Source organism: Anolis carolinensis, chromosome 5 (assembly GCF_035594765.1).
Source record: "Anolis carolinensis isolate JA03-04 chromosome 5, rAnoCar3.1.pri, whole genome shotgun sequence".
NCBI classification, from domain to species: domain Eukaryota; kingdom Metazoa; phylum Chordata; class Lepidosauria; order Squamata; family Dactyloidae; genus Anolis; species Anolis carolinensis.
Genome location: NC_085845.1, coordinates 27,799,614 through 27,824,311, shown reverse-complemented (window position 1 = coordinate 27,824,311; position 24,698 = coordinate 27,799,614). Strand labels below are relative to the sequence as shown.

The window sequence follows — 24,698 nt, the reverse complement described above, 5'->3', positions numbered from 1 at the left end:
ATATATAAACCTCCCTTGTCTAGATTACAAAATGCCTCACAACCTCTGAGAATGCCTGCCATAAATGTAGGTGAAACGCCAGGAGATAATGCTTCTGGAATATGGCCATACAGCCTAGAAGACTCACAGCAACCTAGAGGTGGAGGAAATTGGGCTTCCAGAGGTCACCAAGTAGGTTTCCATGACTGAATGGGGATTTGAATCCTGGTCTCCCAGGTCCCAGAACAACACTTAGACAAGCACAACAGATGGGAACGGATGTCTCTGGGAAGGAGCCTCTCCCCAACAAATGTACCGTATACATCAAGTCTGTCGTCGTTTGCCTTTCCTCTCCCAAGTCTTTCTCCTGGAAAAGATCACCTAAGAACAACCCAGCACCTAGAGAAAGCATGAAGAAATGGGAGATGGGAAAGAAGATTTCTTGCTTTCCCATCTGATAAAAGAAAGAGGGTCTTCTTGTTCAGCAGAGTCGGAGAGGACACCTTCGGATGCGATCTTCATTGAAAGCAGTGATTCCTAAACTCCAGGACTTCAGCTCCCAGAAGCCTCAGCTGTCTTGACCAGTGTCCAGGGATTCTGGGAGCTGAAGTCCGAAACACCTGGAGAAGCAGTTTGGGAAACGAATCCGAAATACTTGCTAGTCGCATAGGGAAAAGTTTGCAGCCTGTGTTCTTATTTATTTTCATGCGCTCCTTCCCTGGCTCCCCACCCGACAAGGTCAGCAGGGACTCATATCACAATCTAGAGATAATAACCCACAATTCTTATTGTGTGGCTTCACGTCGGCCACCCTTCGTGGAGTTTTCTTGTCCGGAGGTGGTTTGCGTTTGCCCCCTTCCAAAGGCTTTGCCTACAGTCACGCAGAGAGATACGAACCCTAGTCTTAGGGGGCATCTGCACTGTAGAATGAGCACAGTTTGACACCGCTTTAACTGCCATGGCCCATTGCTATAGAATCGTAGGAGTTGTAGTTTGGTGAAGCACAAGCATTATTTGGCAGAGGAGGCAAAAGACACTGTCAAACCAAAACACCCAGGAGCCCATACCATTGAGCCAGGGAAGTTCAAGGGATGCCAAACTGCATTAATTCTACAGTGTCGATCAGGCATGGGCAAACTTGGGCCTTCCAGATGTTTTGGATTTCAATTCCCACCATTCCTAACAGCCTCAGGCCCCTTCCTTTTCCCCCTCAAACGCTTAAGCGGCTGAGGGGGAAAAGGAAAGGGCCTGAGGCTGTTGGGAATGGTGGGAGTTGAAGTCCAAAACCCCTGGGAGGCCCAAGTTTCCCCATGCCTGGTGTAGATGCACTTTTCTTCGTTTCCTTTGAGCTCAACCGGTTTGCAAAACTTTCCCATCCAGAAGTCTGGAGCAGAGCGAGAAAGCCTCCTGCGCTTACAGAGAACTCGGGTATATTCAATCACTTTTATTTTATTTTTAAAGCCCCCAACTTCCCGGAATATCTCCTCTGCAAAGGCAAAACCCAGACGTTCCTAAAAGCTTCTGAAGACGGGGAAAGCCCATCTTAAAGGAGCAATTCCATGTGGGACGGAGGGTGCATCCATACTACAGTGTGATCCCACTTCAGGTGCTATGGCTCAATGCTATGGGAGTTATTGCTTGGTGATGCAACTTACAAAAGGAAAACTCCCTAGATTGAGCTGCTGTGAGTTTTCCGGGATGTATGGCAATGTTCGAGAAGCATTTTCTCCTGACGGTTCGCCTGCATCTATGCCAGGCATCCTCAGAGGTTGTGAGGTCTGTTGGAAACTACTCAAGTGGAGTTTATATATATGTGGAAAGTCCAGGGTGGGAGAAAGAACTCTTGTCTGTTTGAGGCAGGTGTGAATGTTTCAATTAGCCACCTTGATTAGCACTGAACACCCTTTCAGTTTCAGGGACTAGCTGTGCCTGGGGGAATCCTTTGTTGGAAGGTGTTAGCTGGCCCTGATCGTTTCCTGTCAGGAATTCTTCTGCCTGGGGGAATCCTTTGTTGGAAGCTGTTAGCTGGCCCTGATCGTTTCCTGTCAGGAATTCTTCTGCCTGGGGGAATCCTTTGTTGGAAAGTGTTAGCTGGCCCTGATCGTTTCCTGTTAGGAATTCTTCTGCCTGGGGGAATCCTTTGTTGGAAGGTGTTAGCTGGCCCTGATAGTTTCCTGTCAGGAATTCTTCTGGCTGGGGGAATCCTATGTTGCGAGGTGTTAGCTACCCTGATTGTTTTATGTCTGTAATTCCTTTGTTTTCTGAGTGTTGTTCTTTATTTATTGTCCTGATTTTAGAGTTTTTTTTGATACTTGTAGCCAGATTTTGTTCATTTTCTCGGTTTCCTCCTTTCTGTTGAAATTGTCCACATGCTGGTGGATATCAGTGGCTTCTCTGTGGAATCTGACATGGAGTTGGGCCCAAAACACCTGGAGGACCCAAGTTCGCCCATGCCTGTGTTAGAGATTCCCTGGTTGTATGGTAAGAACACTTTTCCTCCTGTTCAGTAGACTGTTGAGCATCGATTCGGGGCAGTTCAAGCGGCGTCAAACTGAGTTAATTCCACGGGGCAGAGGGGCGGTGGAGCGGTGGGGAGTGGGCGCTGGGGAATGAGTCAGCTTCCTTTCGCTGTCACTCGGGGGCGGAGGGAAAACGGACTCCGGCGGGTGGGGTGGGAAAGCTATATAAGCGCGTGGGGCTGAAAGCGGGAGAGGAGAGCCAGGCGGGCGGAGGAGGACGCGTTGCCGGTCGCTCCGTGGCATCGCTCCGTCTTCCTCCTCTCGCTCTCTCTGTCGCTCTCCTCGGGATGCCTTGGACCAGCTCCCTGGAGAAGCCGGGGGCGATCCGTGCCCCCTTTTAGAAGACAGAGAGGCAGACACACTGAGAGGGAAGTTTGCCCGGACAGCCAGCGCGCCCAAAGTTTCGCTGGGACTGGATCTGGTTTGAGTTTGGCAAGGAGAAGAAGGAGAAGAAGAAGAGGCGGAGGAGTGGGAAGGAGGCGGGGAGGGAGGGGAGGGTGGGGGAGAGCCGTCCCTTCTGCCTCCTGGAGCCCCGGCGGCGCTCCTCGGGTGGGCAGGCGCCTTCCTTCCTCGCCTCCTTGCTTCGCAGCCGGGGCTACCACTACTAGGCGAGACCACCGAGGACCAGGAGGCTTCCAGGCGGTGCTTTTGGGGCTCTCCAAGAAGCGCCTCCGGGCCGCCCGCCCACCCGCCTTGGGTCCCGGGGCCGCGGGGAGATGGGCGTGCGGGGCGGGAGCCGGGGGTCCTCCCCGCGCCCCCTCCTCTTCCTGGCCGCGCTGCTGGTGGCGGCGGAGAGCTCCCAGCCGGAGGGCGCCCAGGCCAACGCCATCAAGGCCACCCTCCTGGGCGAGGCGCCCACCCAGGCCACCAACAGGTCCACCCCCTTCCACCAGGGAGGAGCGCCCGGCAGCGGCAAGAAGAGCAAGCTTTTCGGCCCCGGGGGCAAAGGGCTCAAGCACTACCACCGGCAAGGGGAGGTAAGACCCAGGAGCCTTCTCTTCTTCCTTCCCCTTCCTTCCTTCCTTCCTTCCTTCCTTCCTTCCTTCCTTCCTTCCTTCCTTCCTTCCTTCCTTCCTTCCTTTCCTCTTCCACAGCAGCAGAGGAGCGCACACATCCTTCAGGAATGCTGAGAGTTTTCCCCGACCGTATGGCCATGTTCCATAAGCATTTTCTCCTGACGTTTCGCCTCAGAGGTTGTGCGGTATGTTGGAAACTAGGCAAGTGGGGTTTATATACTGTATCTGTGGAATCATAGTTGGAGGATACCTCATGGGCTATCCAGTCCAACCCCCTGTCAAGAAGCAGGAAATCACATTCAAATCACCCCAGACAGATGGCCATTCAGCCTCTACTTAAATATTCCAAAGAAGGAGCCTCCACTCAGGGCTTTAGCCAAGGGGGGGGGGGTAGGGGTTCAACCCCCCCCCCCCGGAAATTTTTCAGGTTTAAAAAAACCTGGTTTATTCATGAATTTTTACTGATTAACCAAATCCCCATGAGTGTCCACTGAAGTTTATCTGTCTTGAGTGTCCACTGAAGTTTATCGATGGAGCCTGATTTCTAAATTATTTTGCGTTTGGCCAAAAAAATTAGTTTCAACACCCACCCACCCCCCCAAACTTTCTTCTGGCGATGGTCCTGCCCCCACTGGATATATATTTGTATTTGGGCAATGCTGCATTTGGTGGTCCCTATGTAGACTTGTCCACTGCTAAGAACATCCAACAAATGCTATGTTGAGCAAAGAACGAGGGGGATCGTTGCACCTCTGCAGGAGTCTACCGTATACCATGCAGCCGTGGACAAGTCTATCTACGGACCACCAAATGCAGCATTGCTCAAGCACGAATCAAGGAACATGAAGGGCACTGGAGACTAACTCAACCAGAGAAGTCAGCCATAGCAGAGCACTTGGTGAACCAACCTGGACACAGCATATTATTTGAGGACACAGAAATGCTGGACCACTCTCACAACCACCATGTCAGACTACACGGAGAAGCCACTGAAATCCACAAGCATATAGACAATTTCAACAGAAAGGAGGAAACCATGAAGATGAACAAAACATAGCCACCAGGATTAAAAGATCTCTAAAATCGAGACAGTGAATAAAGAACAACTTTCAGAAAACAGAGGAACTCCAGACATGAAGCCATCAGGGCCATCAGGGCTTCCCCCAGGCAGGAACCAGCCAGACCTTGAAACTGAATGGCTATTCAATGCTAATCAAGGTAGCCAACTGAAACATTCTCACCTTCCTCAAAAAGACAAGAGTTCTTTCTCCCGCCCTTTCCCCCACAGATATATAAGCCCCACTTGCATAGTTTCCAACACAACCTCTGAGGATGCCTGAGATAGGTGCAGACAAAACGTCAGGAGAAAATGCTTCTGGAACATGGCCATACAACCAGAAAACTCACAGCAACCCAGTGATTCTGGCCATGAAAGCCTTCAACAACTCATCCTTCGGGAAACTAGGGTTGCCTCTACACTAAGGAAATGAATGCAGCTGGACATACATCACGTTAACTGCCATGTTGTACATTCAAGGTCTTTGCCAAAGAGTGCAGGTGCCTCACCAAACTACAGCTCCCAAGATTCTAACACAAGTGTTGTCAGACTGCACAAAGTCAACGATGTAAATGGGCTTCAAATGTAGTGGGTTTTGTTTTCCACTTGGGTTTGGATCAAAATCCATAGATACTTATTAAGTCTAATTCAATACAGTGGCATAGCAAAATAGTGTCCTTGATATAAAATGGCAAAATCATGTCTTGTGGAGTTTTGGGGGGGAGGGATATTTTTGGGGAAATATTATTTTCAAGTTGTGGATCATGGAATCTGTGAGTGGGGATTCTGTGTATATGGAGGGCTGGCAGCATGAATTTTGGAGGGAAGATTTAAGAATCATCTCTTGGGCTCAAGCGGAGTTCCATATTTTTGTCTTTTGGAAGCCTCTGGAAATAGAGGTTGTACCATCCCGGCATTTCCAACTGGCAAATGTGTTCAAGGGTAGTGTTGTGAGCTGATCAGCAAGTTACATACATATACTGAAAAAAGATGCTCAAGTTCTATACGGGAATAATATTTGCTGGCATTTTTACACCATGGTTGTAAATAAGTGCCAGTTGTCACATTGATAAGTAACCTTGTGCCTAGCGTTTGGAACACCTTGCTATTTGTCACACAGAATGTAGTGTGAAGGGAAGGTGTAAAAGTTCTGAAGGAAAGCGCAGTGTTGGCAGTAAATGAAAAATACCCCGGGGAGATCATAGCTAGGGTTTGGTTCCCATCAAGCCTATGATCTGAAGCAGGATTAACTGAAATCAGTGGGACCGATTATTAGAATTGAGGTCTAAATGTGTTTCAGATTAGTGGAACAGTTGCTTCTATCCCCGTTCTGAATTAAGAATGGCAATGGGTGACCCTAGCAACCAAATTCAGAGTACAAGTCCCCCTTCCTGCTTGTTTCAAATACATTTGTAGGGAACAACAAGGAGGAACTGCCTTTGCTCCTTCCTTTCAGTGACTTCCTTTTTGAATGTGTTGTTAACCAGGGATTGAGTGTCTGAACATATGTGTTTCCAGAGACTAGCTGTCTCTTCCCATCTTCAAAAGTCTGCAACTTGAAAGAAGCATCGGAGAACAAGGAAAAAACTTCTGAGAAGTTGGGCAAGGCAATCCTTACTGGTTTCTTGAAATACAGTATTTCTTAAATCTCTGGAATGACAACCTCTATCATCCCCATTGGTCATGAACATGACACAATGATTTGATTATTTTGCTGACCACCAAAGCTGTTCCTGGGAGAAAGACAAAAAGCAAAATACAATTGCATCTTCTGCATCCATTGGTCCAGAAGTAATTTTGGTTAGAAAAATGACGGGTAAACTTTTGCTCATTCAGCACAACAGGGTAAATAAGGGCTTTGCCTCTCCAATAATGCCTCTCAAATTTTATTTCAGTTCCCACATTTTTAGCACTGCTGAGAGTGAAACATTGAAAATTTTTCACGGTGAAAACTTGCATTTACTGTTTGCCTATCTTTGCTCCTTTTCTTTAAATGTCTCAACTGGATTTCCAAATTCTCAATGGATCCTTTAAGATATTACAGTGCTAGACATTTGGGGACTCCATAAAAATTTCATGGGAGAGCAATGCCCTCTCCTAGGTCCAGCTATACCCCTGACTACTTTTGTTGCAATTTACTTTCATCTTTCTGCCTCTCTTTTTTCCTTGTCTTAAGGAAACGAGACAGTCTGAAGATAAACCTCCTTTAACAGGTCTATTTTAGTTGTTCATCTTTTCCTGGCTCCTGTGTTGGGTGGCCATAACAGACCTAAGGACAGGGAAGGGTAACTGATGGAGGAGCTGATAAGTCCGTTGGGAACCTATCCGGTTTGCTTGTCAAGAATGTTTCCTTTTTCTCTTCTCCTCCCTTCTCTGGCTTCTCCAGATTTGATCTGGAAACAGCATTACTCTGGAGTAAGCAGAGATTTGGGTTATTTTCTTTCCATTCTGACTTAAAGTGTTGTGCCTTCCTGAAGGAGTAAAGGGTGAAGGAGACAGTTAGGCATTGTTTGTTCTAAAGATTACAGTATGGACAGAGAGGAAAACAAAGAGAAGATGAAACAAACTCCTGGATTGCCATACACACAGATACAGACTGGTGTGATTCAGCACTTTCATGTGAACAACAACTAGGTAGACAGTGGTGTTGCAAAAGGAAATAACAACATTCAGTCGTCACTGAAAGGCCCTTAGGTTCTCTTCCTCCAGATCCCAAAGAGACGTCTTTCAAAATGCACCAACCACTTGCAAAGCCATTCAGGCTGCTGATTAAGTGACTGGACCGTCAAAGAAAAATACAATAAAATAAAAGCAATTCATAATAATATCTATGTTATAATTTTGAAGCACACACATTCTTAGAACAATAACAAATGATATTTGGAAAGGTGAAACCTACCGGTCCATTGTTTGGCTTTTGAATCCTCTTCCCAGAAGGGTCTCTTTTTTATTCTTGGCACAGTAGTGGAGGCATATTTTGATATGGTACAATGAAATGCATGACATCACAAAATGGAAATTATATGGTGAGATCCTCAAGCAGAAAGGCTTTCAGAAGTCTTAGATCTGAAACTGAGGCTAAATGGAAATAGGAGACAATATTAATTTTCGCTGTGCCCGTGTTGCAATGGTAGTTGGGGGTGCAATAGGACTAATAAGTGTCAATGCTTTTATTCATTATGATTGGCACAAGATAGTATGGATGGTGGTGGTGGTGATGATGATGGGATTTAAACAAAATTTGAAACTACTCAATTTCAAGTCAATGAAACTGTTATCTTTGAGATACTTCAGTGATTCTGTTTCACTGTTGGACAGATAAGCAAAAACAGGTCAAGGAAAATACCTTAGTGGCTGATCCATGAGATATATTATTCTAATAATATGTATTATATTGATGGGGTCCCCACAGTATCTCCATCACACACAGTACAATTAAAGGGACAGTCTTCCTAATCTGTCCCTGACTGACTATCCCCTCTCTTGGTCTTGTTCTCCCACCTTCATGCCTTACACCATGCTGCCTCATGTGGTTGGAATGATGTGTCCTATGGGCAAATGACTTTGGAATACGCAAAGCTGTTATACTGTGTCAGTCTATCGGTGTCTGTTCCAGTATTGTCCTCTCTGTCTATCAGAAGGATGACAAGGTCCCAGTTAGAAGTCTTTTAAAGCACTACAACCTATGATCTTATTATTCAGTAGGATTTTTCCTGTCCTTCTTCATTACTTTTGTGAAGTTTGATCTGAACTGTAACTTACTGTCTTCACTTCTACTTAACATTCTGCTATTCAGTGCTCATAACTCATATTCATGGTTTCAGTTGCTCCCAGCTTGTCTTGTCTACTATAGATTGCAAAGTATCTGAATATGGAGGACATGAGGGCAGTCTAGGGATAATGGGTGCTGTAGTGGGCACCAGGCCAGGATAGGTTGGATTATGTGTTTTTTGTATACTGTGCCTATATAATTTGGATATTATATATCCAGTAGTGGTGGCAGTCATGATAGCCATTATAGTCAAAGTTATACTTTTTGATAAGTCAGAAATTTTGATGCCTTTAGTAAACATTTTTATTTCTTTAGGGAGGACTTAATTTATAGGTAGACATAATTTATAGATATAATTTATAGGCTGTGGGGATAATTTAGACTCCTCACCTCAGACTGATATATTCAAGATGTGTTGGACTACATTGCCCGTAATAATCATCTGACATTCATGCTAGTTATAGATTTTGGGAATTATTCTCCAACTCATCTGGATAACATCAGATTAGGAAAGATCAATTTAGCATACAATCTTAAATCATGCAGTACATAAAAGCTTTTGCTATTAATTTTTGATGTGTGCATTGACACTTAATGTTTTGAGTTATACAATTTTGAAATACATGAAGGCACGGAGGTTGAAAAAAAGAAAAATTATAATATGTAACATGGGAATAAACAGTGATATGGTACACATTTTTTTTCTGGTTAACATGCTATATATGATTTCCACCAGGTTCTTCACAACGATGGTGATTTTGATTGCCCATCTCTAGAATGCATTGTTTTGTGAATGGTTTACTTCAATGGCATTTTCATAGTTTTGGAGGTGTTGATCTGCTAGTTTTCGGAATAGTGGAGTGTTGAGTGCCCTCAAATCATTTCTGACTTATGGTGATTCTAAGATGGCCCAACAATTGTGGTTTATTTTAGCAACATTTATTCATAGGGGGTTTGCTGTTGTCATTCTCTTAGGCAGAGAGAGTAGTACTTGTTCAAAGTCACCAAGTAGGTTTTAATGGCTGACCGGGGAGTCAAAACCTGGTCTTCTGAATCCTAGTGCAAAGCTCAAGCTCCTACACAATGTTGGCTCTCAGTGATTATACATCCTGAATAATCCACACATAGCAAATTCATAATTGTATTGTAAACAAACTTTAATGGGATTAATAGTAATTGGTGTGTTCCAGTTATAAAGGTTTGTTCTGAGGAGTACATTTCTTGTTAAAATAGACCAGCTTCATTTTTTCTTTCTTTCTCCCTGTCTCACCACATCCTTATTTCTTTTATTCTTTGCTTTATAGTATTTTATTTTGTATAATTACAGCTTTCAACAGGAGAAACATTTTAAAATTAATTAAGTAAAAATAACAATAATAATAATAATAACTTTATTTTTATACCCCGCCCCATCTCCCCAAAGGGACTTGGGGCGGCTTACATGGGGCCTAGCCTGATAAAACAATCAAATATCAATGATACAACAATAAAACAATACCAATAAAACCTCAATTATCATTAAAACAATCAATAAAATCGACATAAAGCATACAATATTAAAACAGGAGACTAATTCATAAAACCCAAGGCATTTGTTGTTAAAATAGCAAGGAAAAAATTAGATCCCAAACAAAGTTTGCTTTTAGAAAGTTGCCAAAAGTGATGTGATTGTGTATGAATGGAGTATAGTTGGAATGATTCTGGTTTGTGCCTTAAAATACATCAAGTCTGCATGAAACATCAGTGTACAATGCACATTGAATTAATCTGATGAACTAATTTGCATTCCTAAGTCTTCATTAGTATATTTGGGTGTGTTCAGCAATATTTAGACTGCAATCTGCGACTGATAATTCACCTAAGGATGGGTCACAATTTACAGTGCATTCTATTATCTGTAACAGGTTGCGGTGCTGTTTCATGTATGTGTGTGGTCCATTTCACACCCTGTGCAGCCAGTTTCATATTGTGTATGATCTCGACAGGGAACTATAGCTGACTCCAACTCTCTGGCAAGTATATCTGTATGATCCAGGCATTTTTAGATAGTTCTTTAGCATATTTATAGATTACATTTTAGATTTACACTTTAAAACCTTAGGTGTATTTCTAAAATATAACATGCAATTCATCCTAATAGCAGCAGCAGCAGTAGCAACTCTTTTCTTTTTGGGAAAAGACCTGATTTGTTTGAAAAGACAACTAGCTGACCTAGAGTCTGGGCAAAAATCTTGCATTTTCCAATCTTTTTCCATTGTCCAGCCCTGTCATCCTAACGCTGACAGCCTTTTTCTTTACTTAAATAGTAAATTCACACTGCTGCACCTGTGAACTCGTTCACCTTTTAAATGCTGTTTGCAATTGTCTTTAGCAGCTGTAAAACTTGGCCACGCCACAGCTCTGTCTCAGTGTCATTCCTTTTTTTTCTGTGCACACAATGTGAAATATATTGGCTTACGTGTGCATTTGAGGATATATGCTAAAGAGAGCACATCTGTATATCTAGCTGTTGATCCTCTCCATTTGAGTTCTTTCTCTTTCTTTATAAAAGAAAATATTCCATAAATTTGGAATAAGGAAATGAATATCACCCATAAAAATGCCAAAATATTAAAGCCTGGAGAAAGCTAGCTTGATGTGTTGTTTAAGGCTTTCATGGCCGGAATCACTGGGTTGCTGTGAGTTTTCCGGGCTGTATGACCATGTTCTAGAAGCTTTTGGAACATGGCCATACAGCCCGGAAAACTCACAGCAAAAGTAGCTTGGTTTATAAAGAAATGTTGCTCTCCCGTATTTGCTGTACAAAAGCACACTCAATCACTAACTGGAAAATGTACTTGACAACTGGTCACAGGTCAGTATGCTCCATTACATTGTCAGCAGAGCAGTTTAAAGGATTTAGGACACTCTGTATGGCACACACAGATCTATCTTACATCAGAAAGGATATAGTTCAATGACTCTGGAATGGTTGTGTGGCTGTCACAAGATAGTTGTGTGGCTGTTTCCTTATCCTGCCCAATAGAGAACTGGTTCTGTATGCACAACTAGGTGTGCCTAATTCTGTACTAGACTGAGCCATGAGAGATGGCTGCTGTCTTAACTGAAGCTATTGCAGTCTAATTAGAGACACCGTAGCCATATCTCATAGGGTTACTATATTTATTTCGTCAGGTTCCTTACAGTGAGTCAAAACATATTATTGCATCAATCGAAAGTCGGAGCAAGCCTTGCCAGAGGCAGAGGTTTATGTACAGAGCTAAAATACATTTTAAAGGGCTAGGCTTTTAAAAGACTGTTCATTAAGCCTTCTTTATTATCTTATTTCTGAGATTCTCACTAGGTATACCTTCTAGTAGTTATGATGTCTTGCAAGTTAAATGTGCACTTAACCCCCTGCAAGGAGATAATTCATTTTCTGTGTATCTGTAAAGTTTAATTATTTGACTCTCAGATCATGAATTCTTGCCTTAATGGAAGGAAAGTCAGCTTCCAGCCTTAGCAATAAGGAGGGCATTCTTGGGGAAAGTGCCAATAGTTCCTTTAAAAAAATTATTATATGGCCTCATCTGCATACTTTGGTTGTCAGGTCTCAGGGCAGGGCCTACTAAGGAACTTCATTGATATTCCATTGCCCTGTTTTAGCTATTTGAAAATTGTTACTTTATAACTCTCTTGGTAGTCTTGGACTAAGATTCATATTTTAAGCTTAGGGTTGTTGCAAAGTTATAATGGCTATACCCATCTCTTCCAATGAGTGTCCCTCCCAACACTATGCTTGAAAAATGAGCAAAATATACATTTAATAAAAACTCCTTGGTGTTCTGGGGGAAGGGTAGAGTGGCTTCCCTCTACATATGTATCTTTTATCCTCATTTATGTAGGCCTGGGGTCTGAAAAAGCTTGCTTCCCATCTGAAGGGGTTGTTAGGTATGCAGAATTGATATAACTAGGCAAGAAATACATATTTTATTTCTTCATTCACTAATTTGTGAGGACTTCGTTCTAGTCTTTGGTAGTTTCAATGTCAGTGGAGAATTGAGTCTATTTTGGGATTTTATCCCAACTTTATCCAAGGTATCACACTTTAACCTCCAAACAGTTTCAGCACCTAAGATAGCTTCTTTAAGGTTTGGTCTAAAATAGACAACAAATGCATTGTGCTCTGAATTAAACAGCAAGTAGTAAAAATGATTGCATGAAAGCTGAGTAGATTTCTCTCTCTTTTATTTTGGCCCCTCAGTCGGTTACTCTGTACAGTATTAGAGAGAAATGTATTGAAGTGTTCAGCTTGCAGGCTAGAATCAGGAGATATAGGTCAGTGGGCAACAGTAAGTAAGAAGTTCAATGAGTACCTTATTTCATTGTCTCCATTTACAATTTGATGAATGCCAACCAAAACAAATATTTAGGTAGTAAGGCTCTCAGAAACCTGTGGTTTGACTTGTGACAATCACAAGCCATTCTTTTAACTCACGCCCTGCCATTTCAGCACTGGTGAGAGCTCTGTCTTCCAAAATACCAGAGGACAGGAGGCAAGTTTAGGAGCCTATAGGAAAGGATGTGTCAGAGGCACAGTTGTATCTTCTGTAAAACTCCAGTATCCGCTGCCTCACTCTGTTTAATGTTTTACCCCAAGGCAGGATCAACTGAGATGAAAGGGTCCATAAATATCACTTCCACTGCCTCTGCTTCTCTTACTATGCATACCCATTGGTGCAATAATATATTTTGAAGTGCTCTAACCCTTACAACTGGTGATCATTGCCTCTCATGCTCTGTTTGTTTTACATTATTGAAATCTCCTAGGGAGTAGAAACTTCTCCATGCCACTTATGTAACCATGTGAAACAACATACACACCAATGAGAAGTAGTAACAGCAGCAACAATACTTTTCCACAGCCAGAAGGAAGGAATAGGAGGATGAGTAGCACAATCATGGAAGTACTACATATTGTTAACCTTGGAGTGAAAGGTTATTTGATTTGCTGCCTGTCAAGACTAATATGCAACCCTTTGGTGATAACATTGTTCAGATGCCCTTCATCTTGAATGCTATAGTTGATATAGTTCCATTGGATGTAACTTCGGTGCCTTTCAATTTGTACAGCTTTAGGATATTGACAGTTTTCCTCGTATTGGTGAAAACCACTACAATGTGTGCTGGATCTTTGGTCTTCCTAGCTTAATATACAGGTTAGAGGGAGACTGGCTGAGTAGGTGAAGGAGTAGTCAGTGACTCTTTACAGCATAACAGAGTTCCAACTTACCTAAAGTTGTGAGGCCTTTGTTTCGTGAACCATCACTGATTCTCAGTATAATGAATAGTTATTTTCCTATATCCACATACAATTTTTGGACCAGTTATTAGAGTATGTAGTGGTCTCCTAACTCCAGGGACTTTCTGGATTGTTTAGATCCATTTCAATCTGGTTTCAGAACTAACAACCTTGTCACATTGATGAGGTCATGCAGGACAATTTGGCAACCTCTTTGGTGAATCGGCGGAGCAGCAGGGCAATCCTTGTTCCCTGTGCCCCACCTCGCCTGCAGCGACATTTCCCTATCACACGTGGAGAAGTATCACTGTGTAGCTTCCTCCCGTACTGGCCCCATTGTTCCTAATATGGGAACAATAGAATATGGGAATATGGGAAGCCCTAGTTGATCAACTAAGCCCTGCTGGAAGCCTGTGTGTATCATGTAATGGACGGCTTGGAGCTCCGTGGATCAGCAGGGGTGCAAGTGTCCTATGACACTTGCAGCCACCTCTGTGATAAAGTCCTATGAGACAGAGACAGCTTTGGTCACCTTGGCATAGACCTTGACAGGAGGAGTGCATCTATTGGTGTCTTTCAATACCATCAACCATTGTATCTTTCTGGGTCACCAGAACTAGCTAAGATACAGCCCATGAACATAACAATATGAGGGTAAGATAGGCTGAAAGTATGCATCTGGCCCAAGGTGAACCAGTGAGGATATTTGATGAGATACTTTGGAAACTTCAAGTCACAGCCCAGGTACCTTTAGTCCTTCATTGACTCCTATAGCATACCATTTCTCCAGGCAAGTGGGAACAGACTTGTGTCTGAGCCTTCCACACAGCCATATAACCCAGAATATCAAGGCAGATAATCCACAACATCTGCTTTGAACTGGGTTATTTGAGTCCACACTGCCATATAATCCAGTTTAATGTGGATTTTATACAGCTGTGTGATGTAGCGTACCTGGATTTCAGTAAGGCCTTCGACAAAGTCCCTCACAACCTTCTGGCAAACAAACTAGTAAAATGTGGGCTAGACAAAACTACGGTTAGGTAGATCTGTAATTGGCTAAGCGAACGAACCCAAAGGGTGCTCACCAATGCGTCATCTTCATCTTGGAAAGAAGTCACAAGTGGAGTGCTGCAGGGTTCTGTCCTGGGCCCGGTTCTGTTCAACATCTTTATTAACGACTTAGACGAAGGGTTAGAAGGCACGATCATCAAGTTTGCAGATGACACCAAACTGGGAGGGATAGCCAACATTCCAGAAGAAAGGAGCAGAATTCAAAACGATCTTGACAGACTAGAGAGATGGGCCGAAACTAACAAAATGAAGTTCAACAGGGACAAATGCAAGATACTTCACTTCGGCAGAAAAAATGGAAATCAAAGATACAGAATGGGGGACACCTGGCTAGACAGCAGTACATGTGAAAAAGATCTTGGAGTCCTTGTGGACAACAAGTTAAACATGAGCCAGCAATGTGATGCGGCTGCTAAGAAAGCCAACGGGATTTTGGCCTGCATCAATAGGGGAATAGCGTCTAGATCCAGGGAAGTCATGCTCCCCCTCTACTCTGCCTTGGTCAGACCACACCTGGAATACTGTGTCCAATTTTGGGCACCACAGTTGAAGGGAGATGTTGACAAGCTGGAGAGCGTCCAGAGGAGGGCAACTAAAATGATCAAAGGTCTGGAGAACAAGCCCTATGAGGAGCGGCTTAAAGAACTGGGCATGTTTAGCCTGCAGAAGAGAAGGCTGAGAGGAGACATGATAGCCATGTACAAATATGTGAGGGGAAGTCATAGGGAGGAGGGAGCAAGCTTGTTTTCTGCTGCCCTGCAGACTAGGACATGGAACAATGGCTTCAAACTACAGGAAAGGAGATTCCACCTGAACATCAGGAAGAACTTCCTCACTGTGAGAGCTGTTCGACAGTGGAACTCTCTCCCCCGGGCCGTGGTGGAGGCTCCTTCTTTGGAGGCTTTTAAACAGAGGCTGGATGGCCATCTGTCGGGGGTGCTTTGAATGCGATTTCCTGCTTCTTGGCAGGGGGTTGGACTGGATGGCCCATGAGGTCTCTTCCAACTCTACTATTCTATGATTCTATGATTCTAGGGGCCCCTGACATTCCCAAAATGCCATGGAAATTAACAGTTTCATTGGCAATACATAAAAACCAAACCAAATAAACCTGTGCCCTGTCTAGTCTTTAGACCACTTCAAGCTCCCGCATATGGTTGCGATATGCTGTGGCATAATACGTTCAAAGCAAAGAATGTGTTCAATTGGAATAATGAGGGCATATGGTGGTGAATTGGACACCAAAAACATTAATTATTGATTGATAGGAAATAGGGGGTGATAACTAGAGAGGAATAAAAGTTGACATTAAAAACCTTGGGAGGGGAACGAAATAGGGACAAAGGTCTTTGAGATGTTTGTTACACAATCTGTGACTTTTTATGTGTATCAACTTCTTGATTATTTTAAGTGTTTAAAATCATGTATTCACTCAGTCACTGAGTTCTATGAAAATTATATGGGTGGAGAATTTAAATCCAAACCAGAATGTTTCCATTTGGAAAGATCCTTCCAGTCATTTGCATACCAATTTTTCCTGAGCTGGAGGTTACCATTAAAATGGAAATTGTAACATCCCTCAAACAGTCACTAGATGGTGTTTCATACCAGTGGGCAAATAAAACTGCATGACAGGAAATAATTGACCACAGGATTTTGGGGCATAGCCATAACAGGGCTTTTCAAATACTAAACATGTAACCACAGTATCTTAAATAATTAGTGGTCCAGAGAATACCAACCCTTTAACCATGGGAACTAGGCAAAATTTAATGATGAAAGCCAGAAACAATTATAGTTTTAGATGGTGAGTGTGAACTGTTTGCTATTGCATTTTGCTTTATAAAATATAACTATTTATTATGAAACTTTCTTGTTTATTTTTGGCATCTGTATTGATTTTTCCTCCTGTTTCTCCTTGTTATAATGAGTCCCCCTTTGCTTATTAATATATTAACATGAAAGGGGTGAAAATACCATAATGTATTTTTTTAATCTCTACAATAATAAGTACCAGCCTTTACCCTACTTTAAGTACCAGAATCCTACTTGGCTAAGCCCACTAAGATGAGATGTTATGTGATTGGATGATCTTATAATTTGAACTAGGATGTTGTGGAATGACTGAAGGATTGGTGTGATTATACTTTCTCTTTTTTAAATGAAATTCCATTTTTAGGATGTGATAGGATGGTGGTAGGTTGGTGGTAAAACACAGCAACCTTCATGCGCTAATTTTATGAATTGTGATGGTTTCATGACAATTCCCGAACTCACATGATCACCATTCAAACCACTGAAGTAGGTAGACTCAGTCAGTGTGGCCCAGAGACCATAGAATGATTGGGATTCTTCTCTCCCTTGGGCAGGCAGATCACCACTCATCTAGTCTGGTAGAGAAATAAATTGGGGTTTGTGTTTTTTGCAAAAACATACAAGGTAGTGTTGTCGAACGCTTTCATGGCCGGGATCACAGGGTTGTTGTATGTCTTTCGGGCTGTGTGGCCATGTTCCAGAAGCATCCATACCTCACAACCTCTGAGGATGCCTGCCATAGATGTGGGCAAAACATCAGGAGAGAATGCTTCTGGAACATGGCCACACAGCCCGAAAGACATACAACAACCCCACATACAAGGTAGGTTTACTTACAGATACTAAAAGTTTCATAACACTTCATAGTGAAAAGCTTTGTAGCATGTGATCTTCAAAAATAGAGCAGAAGAACTTCAGATTACAAAATGAAGGACAAAAAAACAGATTAACTGATGTAGGTCAAAAAAGGACATGGCTGAGACCAACAAACAGGAAACATAAATACGCGTACATGCTATACTTAAACTCTTTAGAATCGTGTAAACTACCAAGTACTGAGGCAGGCTAAAATTATAAACTCTGCCATCAGAAAGTTGGAAAGGAAGGCATAGTATGGACCTTTAAAAAGAAACAATGGATCTATAGAATCAAAGACCCGCTAACATGTGCTTAGAACAAAGGAAGAACATTACATCCATCCCAGTGATGGAGTGGTTCTATCCCCATCCATGAACTGGCATGTGCTGAACAAACATTTGAAGACATAGTTCCTTTGACTTTGTTCTCTCCTCTCCTGCCTTATACTTCACTTCACTTCACTTTATTTCTTAATTAGTTGCTCTCTACCAGAGTGCTCCGAGCGACTTACAATTTAAAATATCATTCCACAATATAAAAACATTCAACCTAAAAACATTCAACAGTGACTATTTGGCAAATTAGATCTGATTTACTTAAATGCACAACCAAACAGCCAAGTCTTGAGCGCTTTTACAAAAGGTCACAACTCCGACATTGCTTTAACATATGGAGGCAATGAGTTCCACAGAACTGGAGCATAGGTCGAAAAGGCTCTATGCCTTGTAGCTTCCAGTTGTACCTCCCTAGGGCCCAGTACGTATAGGAGATTTACCTGGATTTATAGGATTGCTGCACACCATTAAGATATTATGAAACTTTATGTGTGTGGAGGTTATGTTCACCAGCCCTTCTGCTTCCATCAATTCCCTTTCTGCTCTTAATTGTGATAATCTGAGTACAGTTGTCTTTGGCCGAATGTGCTTTCAAAACTCACCATGAGTTGATTGGGTTTGGGTGTTAGCGAAGTTTGAACATTATAGTTTTGGAACACACCTCCTAAAATCTATTGCGTGTGCATGGGTGACACGCCTCCAGCCAACAGAATCAAGAAAGACTCAAACACAGGATTGGCATAACAAATGGCCACAACTTGTTTATTGATTACAGGACAAGGGTTGGCTAGCATGCATGGATCCTAGATCGGGCAGCTCACTGCTGACTGATACCGCTATTGACGCCACAGTGCGGACGGAACCAAACCAGGCCAATGTTACCGCTGCACCTCTGGTAACACTGGAAGCTCCCTCCTCCTACCAAGAGCGAGGGGTAAGCAAGCCAGATCCAGGGCCCATGCCACATGCCAACCTGGAGTTGTGACAAAGAACAGTTAACTGAAACCAAAAACATAACGTATATGGGTGGGTGGGAGGTGGAACCAATGTAGGCCTGTTGCTTGCACTGCCCCAGGGCAGCCTTAATTAGGCTGCCCAGGCCACACCTGAGCCTGGCCCTGGCCAATTGGGTGGCGAAGCCTAGCCTGCCACTAATTGGACAGCTGGCCAAGTGGTGGGAACCTTTCCCACTGCCTCCTGAAGAAGCCTCCTGAAGGTGCCATGTTGGGCCAGAGAGCACCCAGAACTGCAATGGCCCTTGCCCAGTAAGTCAGGCAAAGCATTTGGCTATGGGGCATTGCAAAAACAAAACAACTCCTCCAAATTCTGGGGGAAATGGCAAATATCATAGGCACATCCAGCCAGCCTTATCATTAGTTAGACAGTGACAATAAACTCAGATAGAAGATTATAGCCAATAAACTACATCCCTTTAGTGTACAGCAAGTGTCTGCTGGCAGAGTTATATTATGCAACCCTTTTAATGAATACTAACATAGTGCAATATAGGTGGATAAATGGTTAATGTGTGTGGGTGACCACCCACTGTGCAGTTGCAACAAAGGCAATGCAAGAAAGGCAACATATAGATAGATAGATAGATAGATAGAATATAGTATGACTTTTGTATTCCAGTATCTGTGATTTCACTTACCCATGTCCAAAACAAAGTTATCTCTAGGCATTTTCTAGGCCCTTCAGTGTGATTCTATAGTATGCATCCATCAGAAATTGATCACAGAGTTGTGCTGGAGAACCTAGAAATACTACGAAGGTATTCTTTCTGAGCATTTTGTAGGTTTTCCAGCATTATTCTGTAGTATGTTTCAGCCAGATCATAGAGTCACATTGGAGGACATAGAAATGCTAGAGTTCTCTGGTGCTCTCCACCAAAAGTTTGTTTATTTCAACTGGGATCTGCAGTTTCATATTTCCACAGTAAGTCCAGGCATGTATCTACTGCAGATATAGGGGCCATACTATATACTTGGTGTTCTTTAATATGCAACCACTTGTGCAACAGTTTCACATTCACAAATGTGCTTATGTTACAGTTCATCAGATATAATTATTGTGTATCATTAAAAAAAATTAAGCCCACATAGTATAACATTTGTCTGCATATATCAGTAACAGGAGACTAGTCAGTATGTGTGTTCCTGGGGCATTTGTGATAGCAACTCAGCTTTTGGGTGCCTTCACTGTTCTGGGATAGGAAATACTGCACAACTTCCACTAAGCCTGCTTGGCTATTTTGCTGCCTCTTGAGTGATGAAGGACAACATACCAACACCAAGTTTCAGCTAGTTTTTCTGTGTAGAATGGGGTTGGAGATGGCTAATGTCTCTCCAATCAGGGAGCAGATTTTTTTCAGATCGTCCATTTCAATGAATAGACAGTGAGGATATTACATGATATGCATAGTCCTATAAGCGCTTTCACTTATATGTTTTCTGAACATCTGCATAAGGATTTGATATTAAGTTATTTGTTTGAATGCCTTAAGTAAATTTACTAAAGGAATGACATGGGAGTGGTAGATGCTAAACTAACTAAATAGGATGCTAAACTCTTCCCTTCAGTTACAGCTGCAATGAACTCTGCTCCTGGAATCTGTTATTATCCCCTGGAGGGGAGTTTCAATGTATAAAATAGCTATGGTAACGTCAGTGACACTGTACTAAAAAGTCAGTATCTAGATCACAGTGAACCACTGTGACCTTCAAATTGTTCTTGGACTAGGAATGGAAAGGATATTTATCAATATTTAAATTAATGACAAAGTAAAGGATTTCCAATGCACCCATGCTTTCTGGATGTGTCAAGAATCTGAGTTTGATGGGATATTCAGATGTTAGGAGTTCACTCTGTAGAAAAGTAAGAGAAAAAAGAGTGAGCTGTGCAGGATTCTCTGTTCAGGAAGCTTGGGGAGGGGTACCAAAATCCTCACATTTTTTACAAGTTCCTAGCATGAATTATTTATTCTTCTTGGCAAAAATGAATAATTATGAAGATTTACTTTCTTGCTCTGGACCTTAATCTCCACAATCCCTCATCATTCGCTGTGTGGGCTAGGATTATTAGCAAATTTATATTCCTTTCAAATATAAAAATTGGTGTTTTCAGGTGTCATGAAAGCCAGCTGAAGAAAATCATAGGTGATAAGCTTTACAATTCAGGATTTATTCTGTGAGAAAATTCTCATGAAGTTAGGGATTATATCTCTAAGAGAAAATTGCATTTTTGTGCAGAAAGCAATGTTTCTGTACACAATAAAATATTTTCTGCTCAAAAAACAATTTTGTGCAGAGCCTAATTTCCGTGTGCACAAATGTTATTTTCTGTTTAAAAAATGCTCTGATTTTCTTTTACAGAACACGTTTTGGCAACTTTCTTGCAGCAAGGAAAAAATGATAAATGTATTCATTCTTGTCTGCAAGTAGGAAACTTATGAAGACTGACCTCCCCAAGAGATGTAAAGGACCAGTATAGCTGAATGTATGTATTCAAGAGTAGGATGAAATCTTTTGTGTGAATACTTTTCAGAAGCAGATTTGTTTTAGAATGAACAATGATTTTTTTCTAAAGAGTTGTACTTCTTTACAAATGGAGTGAATATTGAAATGATGATGCCATACATGTCTCTGTTTTATTGGAGCAGAAAGACACAATTCAAACCAGACGAAGGTCACTCAAAGGGATTTTGCCCCCATTTGGTATTCCATGTATCTGGCAAAGCATTACATGTCATGCAAGCATGGACTTTGGTTGCCATGTGGGCATCTTTACATGGATAACAAATGTCTCTACTTCATTATAGTGGAAAGGGGATTTTTTCCCCTCCTGCTTTTGCAGCCTAGTTCCCAACCGTGCCCTCTTGAATTTTTAGATTCAAGGATTAGTTTCTTCTGCTCTAATAGCAACATAGTGGGCAGATGATATATGTGCTAAAGTGGTCCGATATTGGTAGTCAAAGAAGGTGGTAGCCCAGCTGAAAGTTGAGAGCTGGACTTCATCCAAAGTTTGGGAAATGTACTTTTGTGGGCTATTTCCCATAAATCCCCAACCAGCATGGCTGTAACTTCAAGCTGATATCTGTTTGAAGCACAGATGGGCAATCTATGGCTGATAGGCCACAGACTATAGAAAGCATTGTTATTGCAGCATCAGGAACTAGCCTACCATGTCTATTTAATTACTTACCCTTTTGGCTAGTTACTATAAGTTTATATTGATCTTTTTGTTTACTGTTTTGATTTGGTTTGTTTCATTTCTGTTGTTTATTATGGTGTTGAATATTTGTCATCTTTTGTTGGAAATCGCCCAGAGTCCCCCCGGGGAGATAGGGTGGGTTATAAATAAAGTTTTATTATTATAAGTTGAGCATTACATTTCCTAAGGTGTGAAATGCAAGCTTGATTTACATGAAGATGCGGGTGATGCAGAGGTAACGCATAACCTAGTCATGACCTGCATATAAACTCATGATCCTCAACTGTATACTGAAGAAACACAGGTTCACGGGGATAAGATTATCTTTTGAATAAAAACATGTAGCAGAAAGAGAGACAATATGTGTCTTGGGGAAGAACTGTAACTGATATGTGAGACTGATATAGAGTTTTAAGTAAGTTAGGTAGGATGGCTCTCCAAGGAGACAAACAATCCTGAATGTACTGCAATATCAATTCATAAATACATCCACAAGTAAGCTGGCTGATTTCATTACATTGCTGTTGTAGGATAATATTATTAGTTATGTGTGAACATATGGAAGGAGGCCTTCAGGTGTATACATATCCCAGATGTCTTGCAACAAAAAAGCACCCTCCCAACACACACTTTTGGCACAAATATTTATTTAGTGTGTTGGAAGCTGTTCAGCCAGTCAATATGCAAATGCTAGGCTGTGTGATTTTGGTAACCAATTGGATCGCCCTCCAGGTTTTGCTCCACAGATAGATGACATAGAACAGTTTATTATCCACTTATGGACTGAACTCCCTTTCGTCTTACAGTTTTTGGGGAATGTGTGCCAATAAGACATAAAACAGTAGAGATCAGGATGTGGTCATGAAGGAGCTAGGGAGTCCATTTGCAACAAATGTTATTTAGAGAGAAATAGTTCAGTTAGTCTAGCAGTATTTGAGAAAGTCTTTTCTGGGTTATATTTAAGATACATGTTTATATGGGAAACTTTTTTTTTCCTGAAATGGCTTCTATTGTTATCCAGGAGGAGGAACAAAGCAAACCTGGCCACTGGCGTTCCTTTCTCCAATTCCCAGAGCAAAACGTCGTGATGCATTTTACCTCATGTGCATCTTGTTAATAGGCTAATGTGTTCACTGAAGTACAACAGCTGTCTGTCAAACATTAAGTTCAAAATTCATTGTATATTAAAATGTTCATTGGAAAGACTGCTTCTTAGCTTAGTAAAAACATTTCTGCCATTGTTTGAATTAACATAGCACTTCCAAAGAAGTCCTTGTAAAATTTGAGGCTTTTTTTTTTCTATTTCCAGGAACTTCCCTAACAAGGAAATGGCTATTTAAGCAGAAGAATCCTCTTGATATTATAATAATTTTTCTCCTTAGGGGATCCTCAACATAGCAGCTGTAACAAATTGAAAGTGAACTTTAGTCTTAGTTTTCAAAGAAGTTGTCTATAGCAGTCTCCTGCAGCATAAAAAGGAGAAAGGGAAGCGAGTAGAAAGGAAGGAAGGAAGGGCAATACCTTTTAAATATTATTTTATATGATCTTTCAAGGATATAAATTCACTTTATTGGATGCAGTACCAAGTGGTATTAAAGCCTCAGGTATAAAGCATTAAGTTATCACTTTGTGGGAGTGGGATAGACTATAATATGATCCAGAAAGATGCAAATCGTGTCACTTGTCCTAAATTTTCAAAGGACTGGGCAAATGATAAAGGTCGTTCAGATCATTACAGCCGTCAGTCTATGTCAGTAGTTCTCAACCAGTGGGTCCCCAGATGTTTTGGCCTACAACTCCCAGAAATCCCAGCCAGTTTACCAGCTAAGTTGCTGTGAGTCTTTTGGGCTGTATAGCCATGTTTCAGAAGTTTTCACTCCAGATGTTTCACTCACATCTGTGGCAGGCATCCTCAGAGGTTGTGAGGAAGAAATAGCAGGTGGAAGAGGGCAGCCATATGGGTATGGGAGATTCACAAGGGTCCTTCGGCATTATTTTCCTGAAAAGAAAACCACCTGTGGGAGAGCTCCCATCTCTCTTCTATCTCTACTTCATTTTCCTTCCCCAAAGTGTGGGGTGACATTAATCTTTTATGAACAAATGACAAAATGAATGCAATGTTCATGAATAGATTACAAAACATAAAAATAAATGCAGCCTTTTAAAACACAATTTTGCATGTGTGTGAAGTTCTAAATAGTCTGTAATGCTCCTTTCCCTTTCCTTTGATACATATCATTCTCATTATAACTCAGGAGTAACAAAGCTCAATAATCTAATCTCAGTTCCACCATATATGTCTTATGACTGTTTGCTTATAGTTTACAAATATACACTAAAGACCTTATTATCTTAACACTGGGATTCACCATGCATTGTGGCAAATCCATGGGGTCCTGGCGGGGGGCACGGAGAACCCATTGCCCCATTATCTGCATCACCTGACTTACCCTTGGCCCCATCCCATGAGGGAAGCATTCGCTGCCCGGGTTCCCCTCATTGTTGTTGCAAATTGTTGCCCCTTCCTCTCCCCTTTTGCCATGAAGCCCTGCCGGAAGTAGATGTACATTGTACACAGGGAGAGGAACCAGTGTACAACGGACAAATTAGCTCGTATGATGAGGTCATAACAGTGAGCATGCTTTCACAAGATCTCTAGATCATTGCAACTTTCCTTTCATTGTAAAACTACAACACTCAGCATTTGCTATAAACCAACTAATGTGTATGTTTCCTTTGGTGTTTCAACTATGCAATGAAATGAAACTCTTTCCCACTTA

At 41.9% G+C, this 24,698-nt stretch overlaps 1 protein-coding gene across 1 annotated transcript in view; it reads left to right on the top strand.

The window, feature by feature from the left end:
* The first annotated feature begins 2,697 nt into the window (after window positions 1-2,697).
* dkk2 (dickkopf WNT signaling pathway inhibitor 2) overlaps window positions 2,698-24,698 on the top strand; it is a 69,434-nt gene continuing 47,433 nt past the window's right edge. The window contains exon 1 of the mRNA XM_008119358.3: window positions 2,698-3,475. Coding sequence (XP_008117565.1) covers window positions 3,215-3,475 — 261 coding nt within the window. The 5' untranslated portion in view covers window positions 2,698-3,214. The remainder of the gene's footprint in view (window positions 3,476-24,698) is intronic.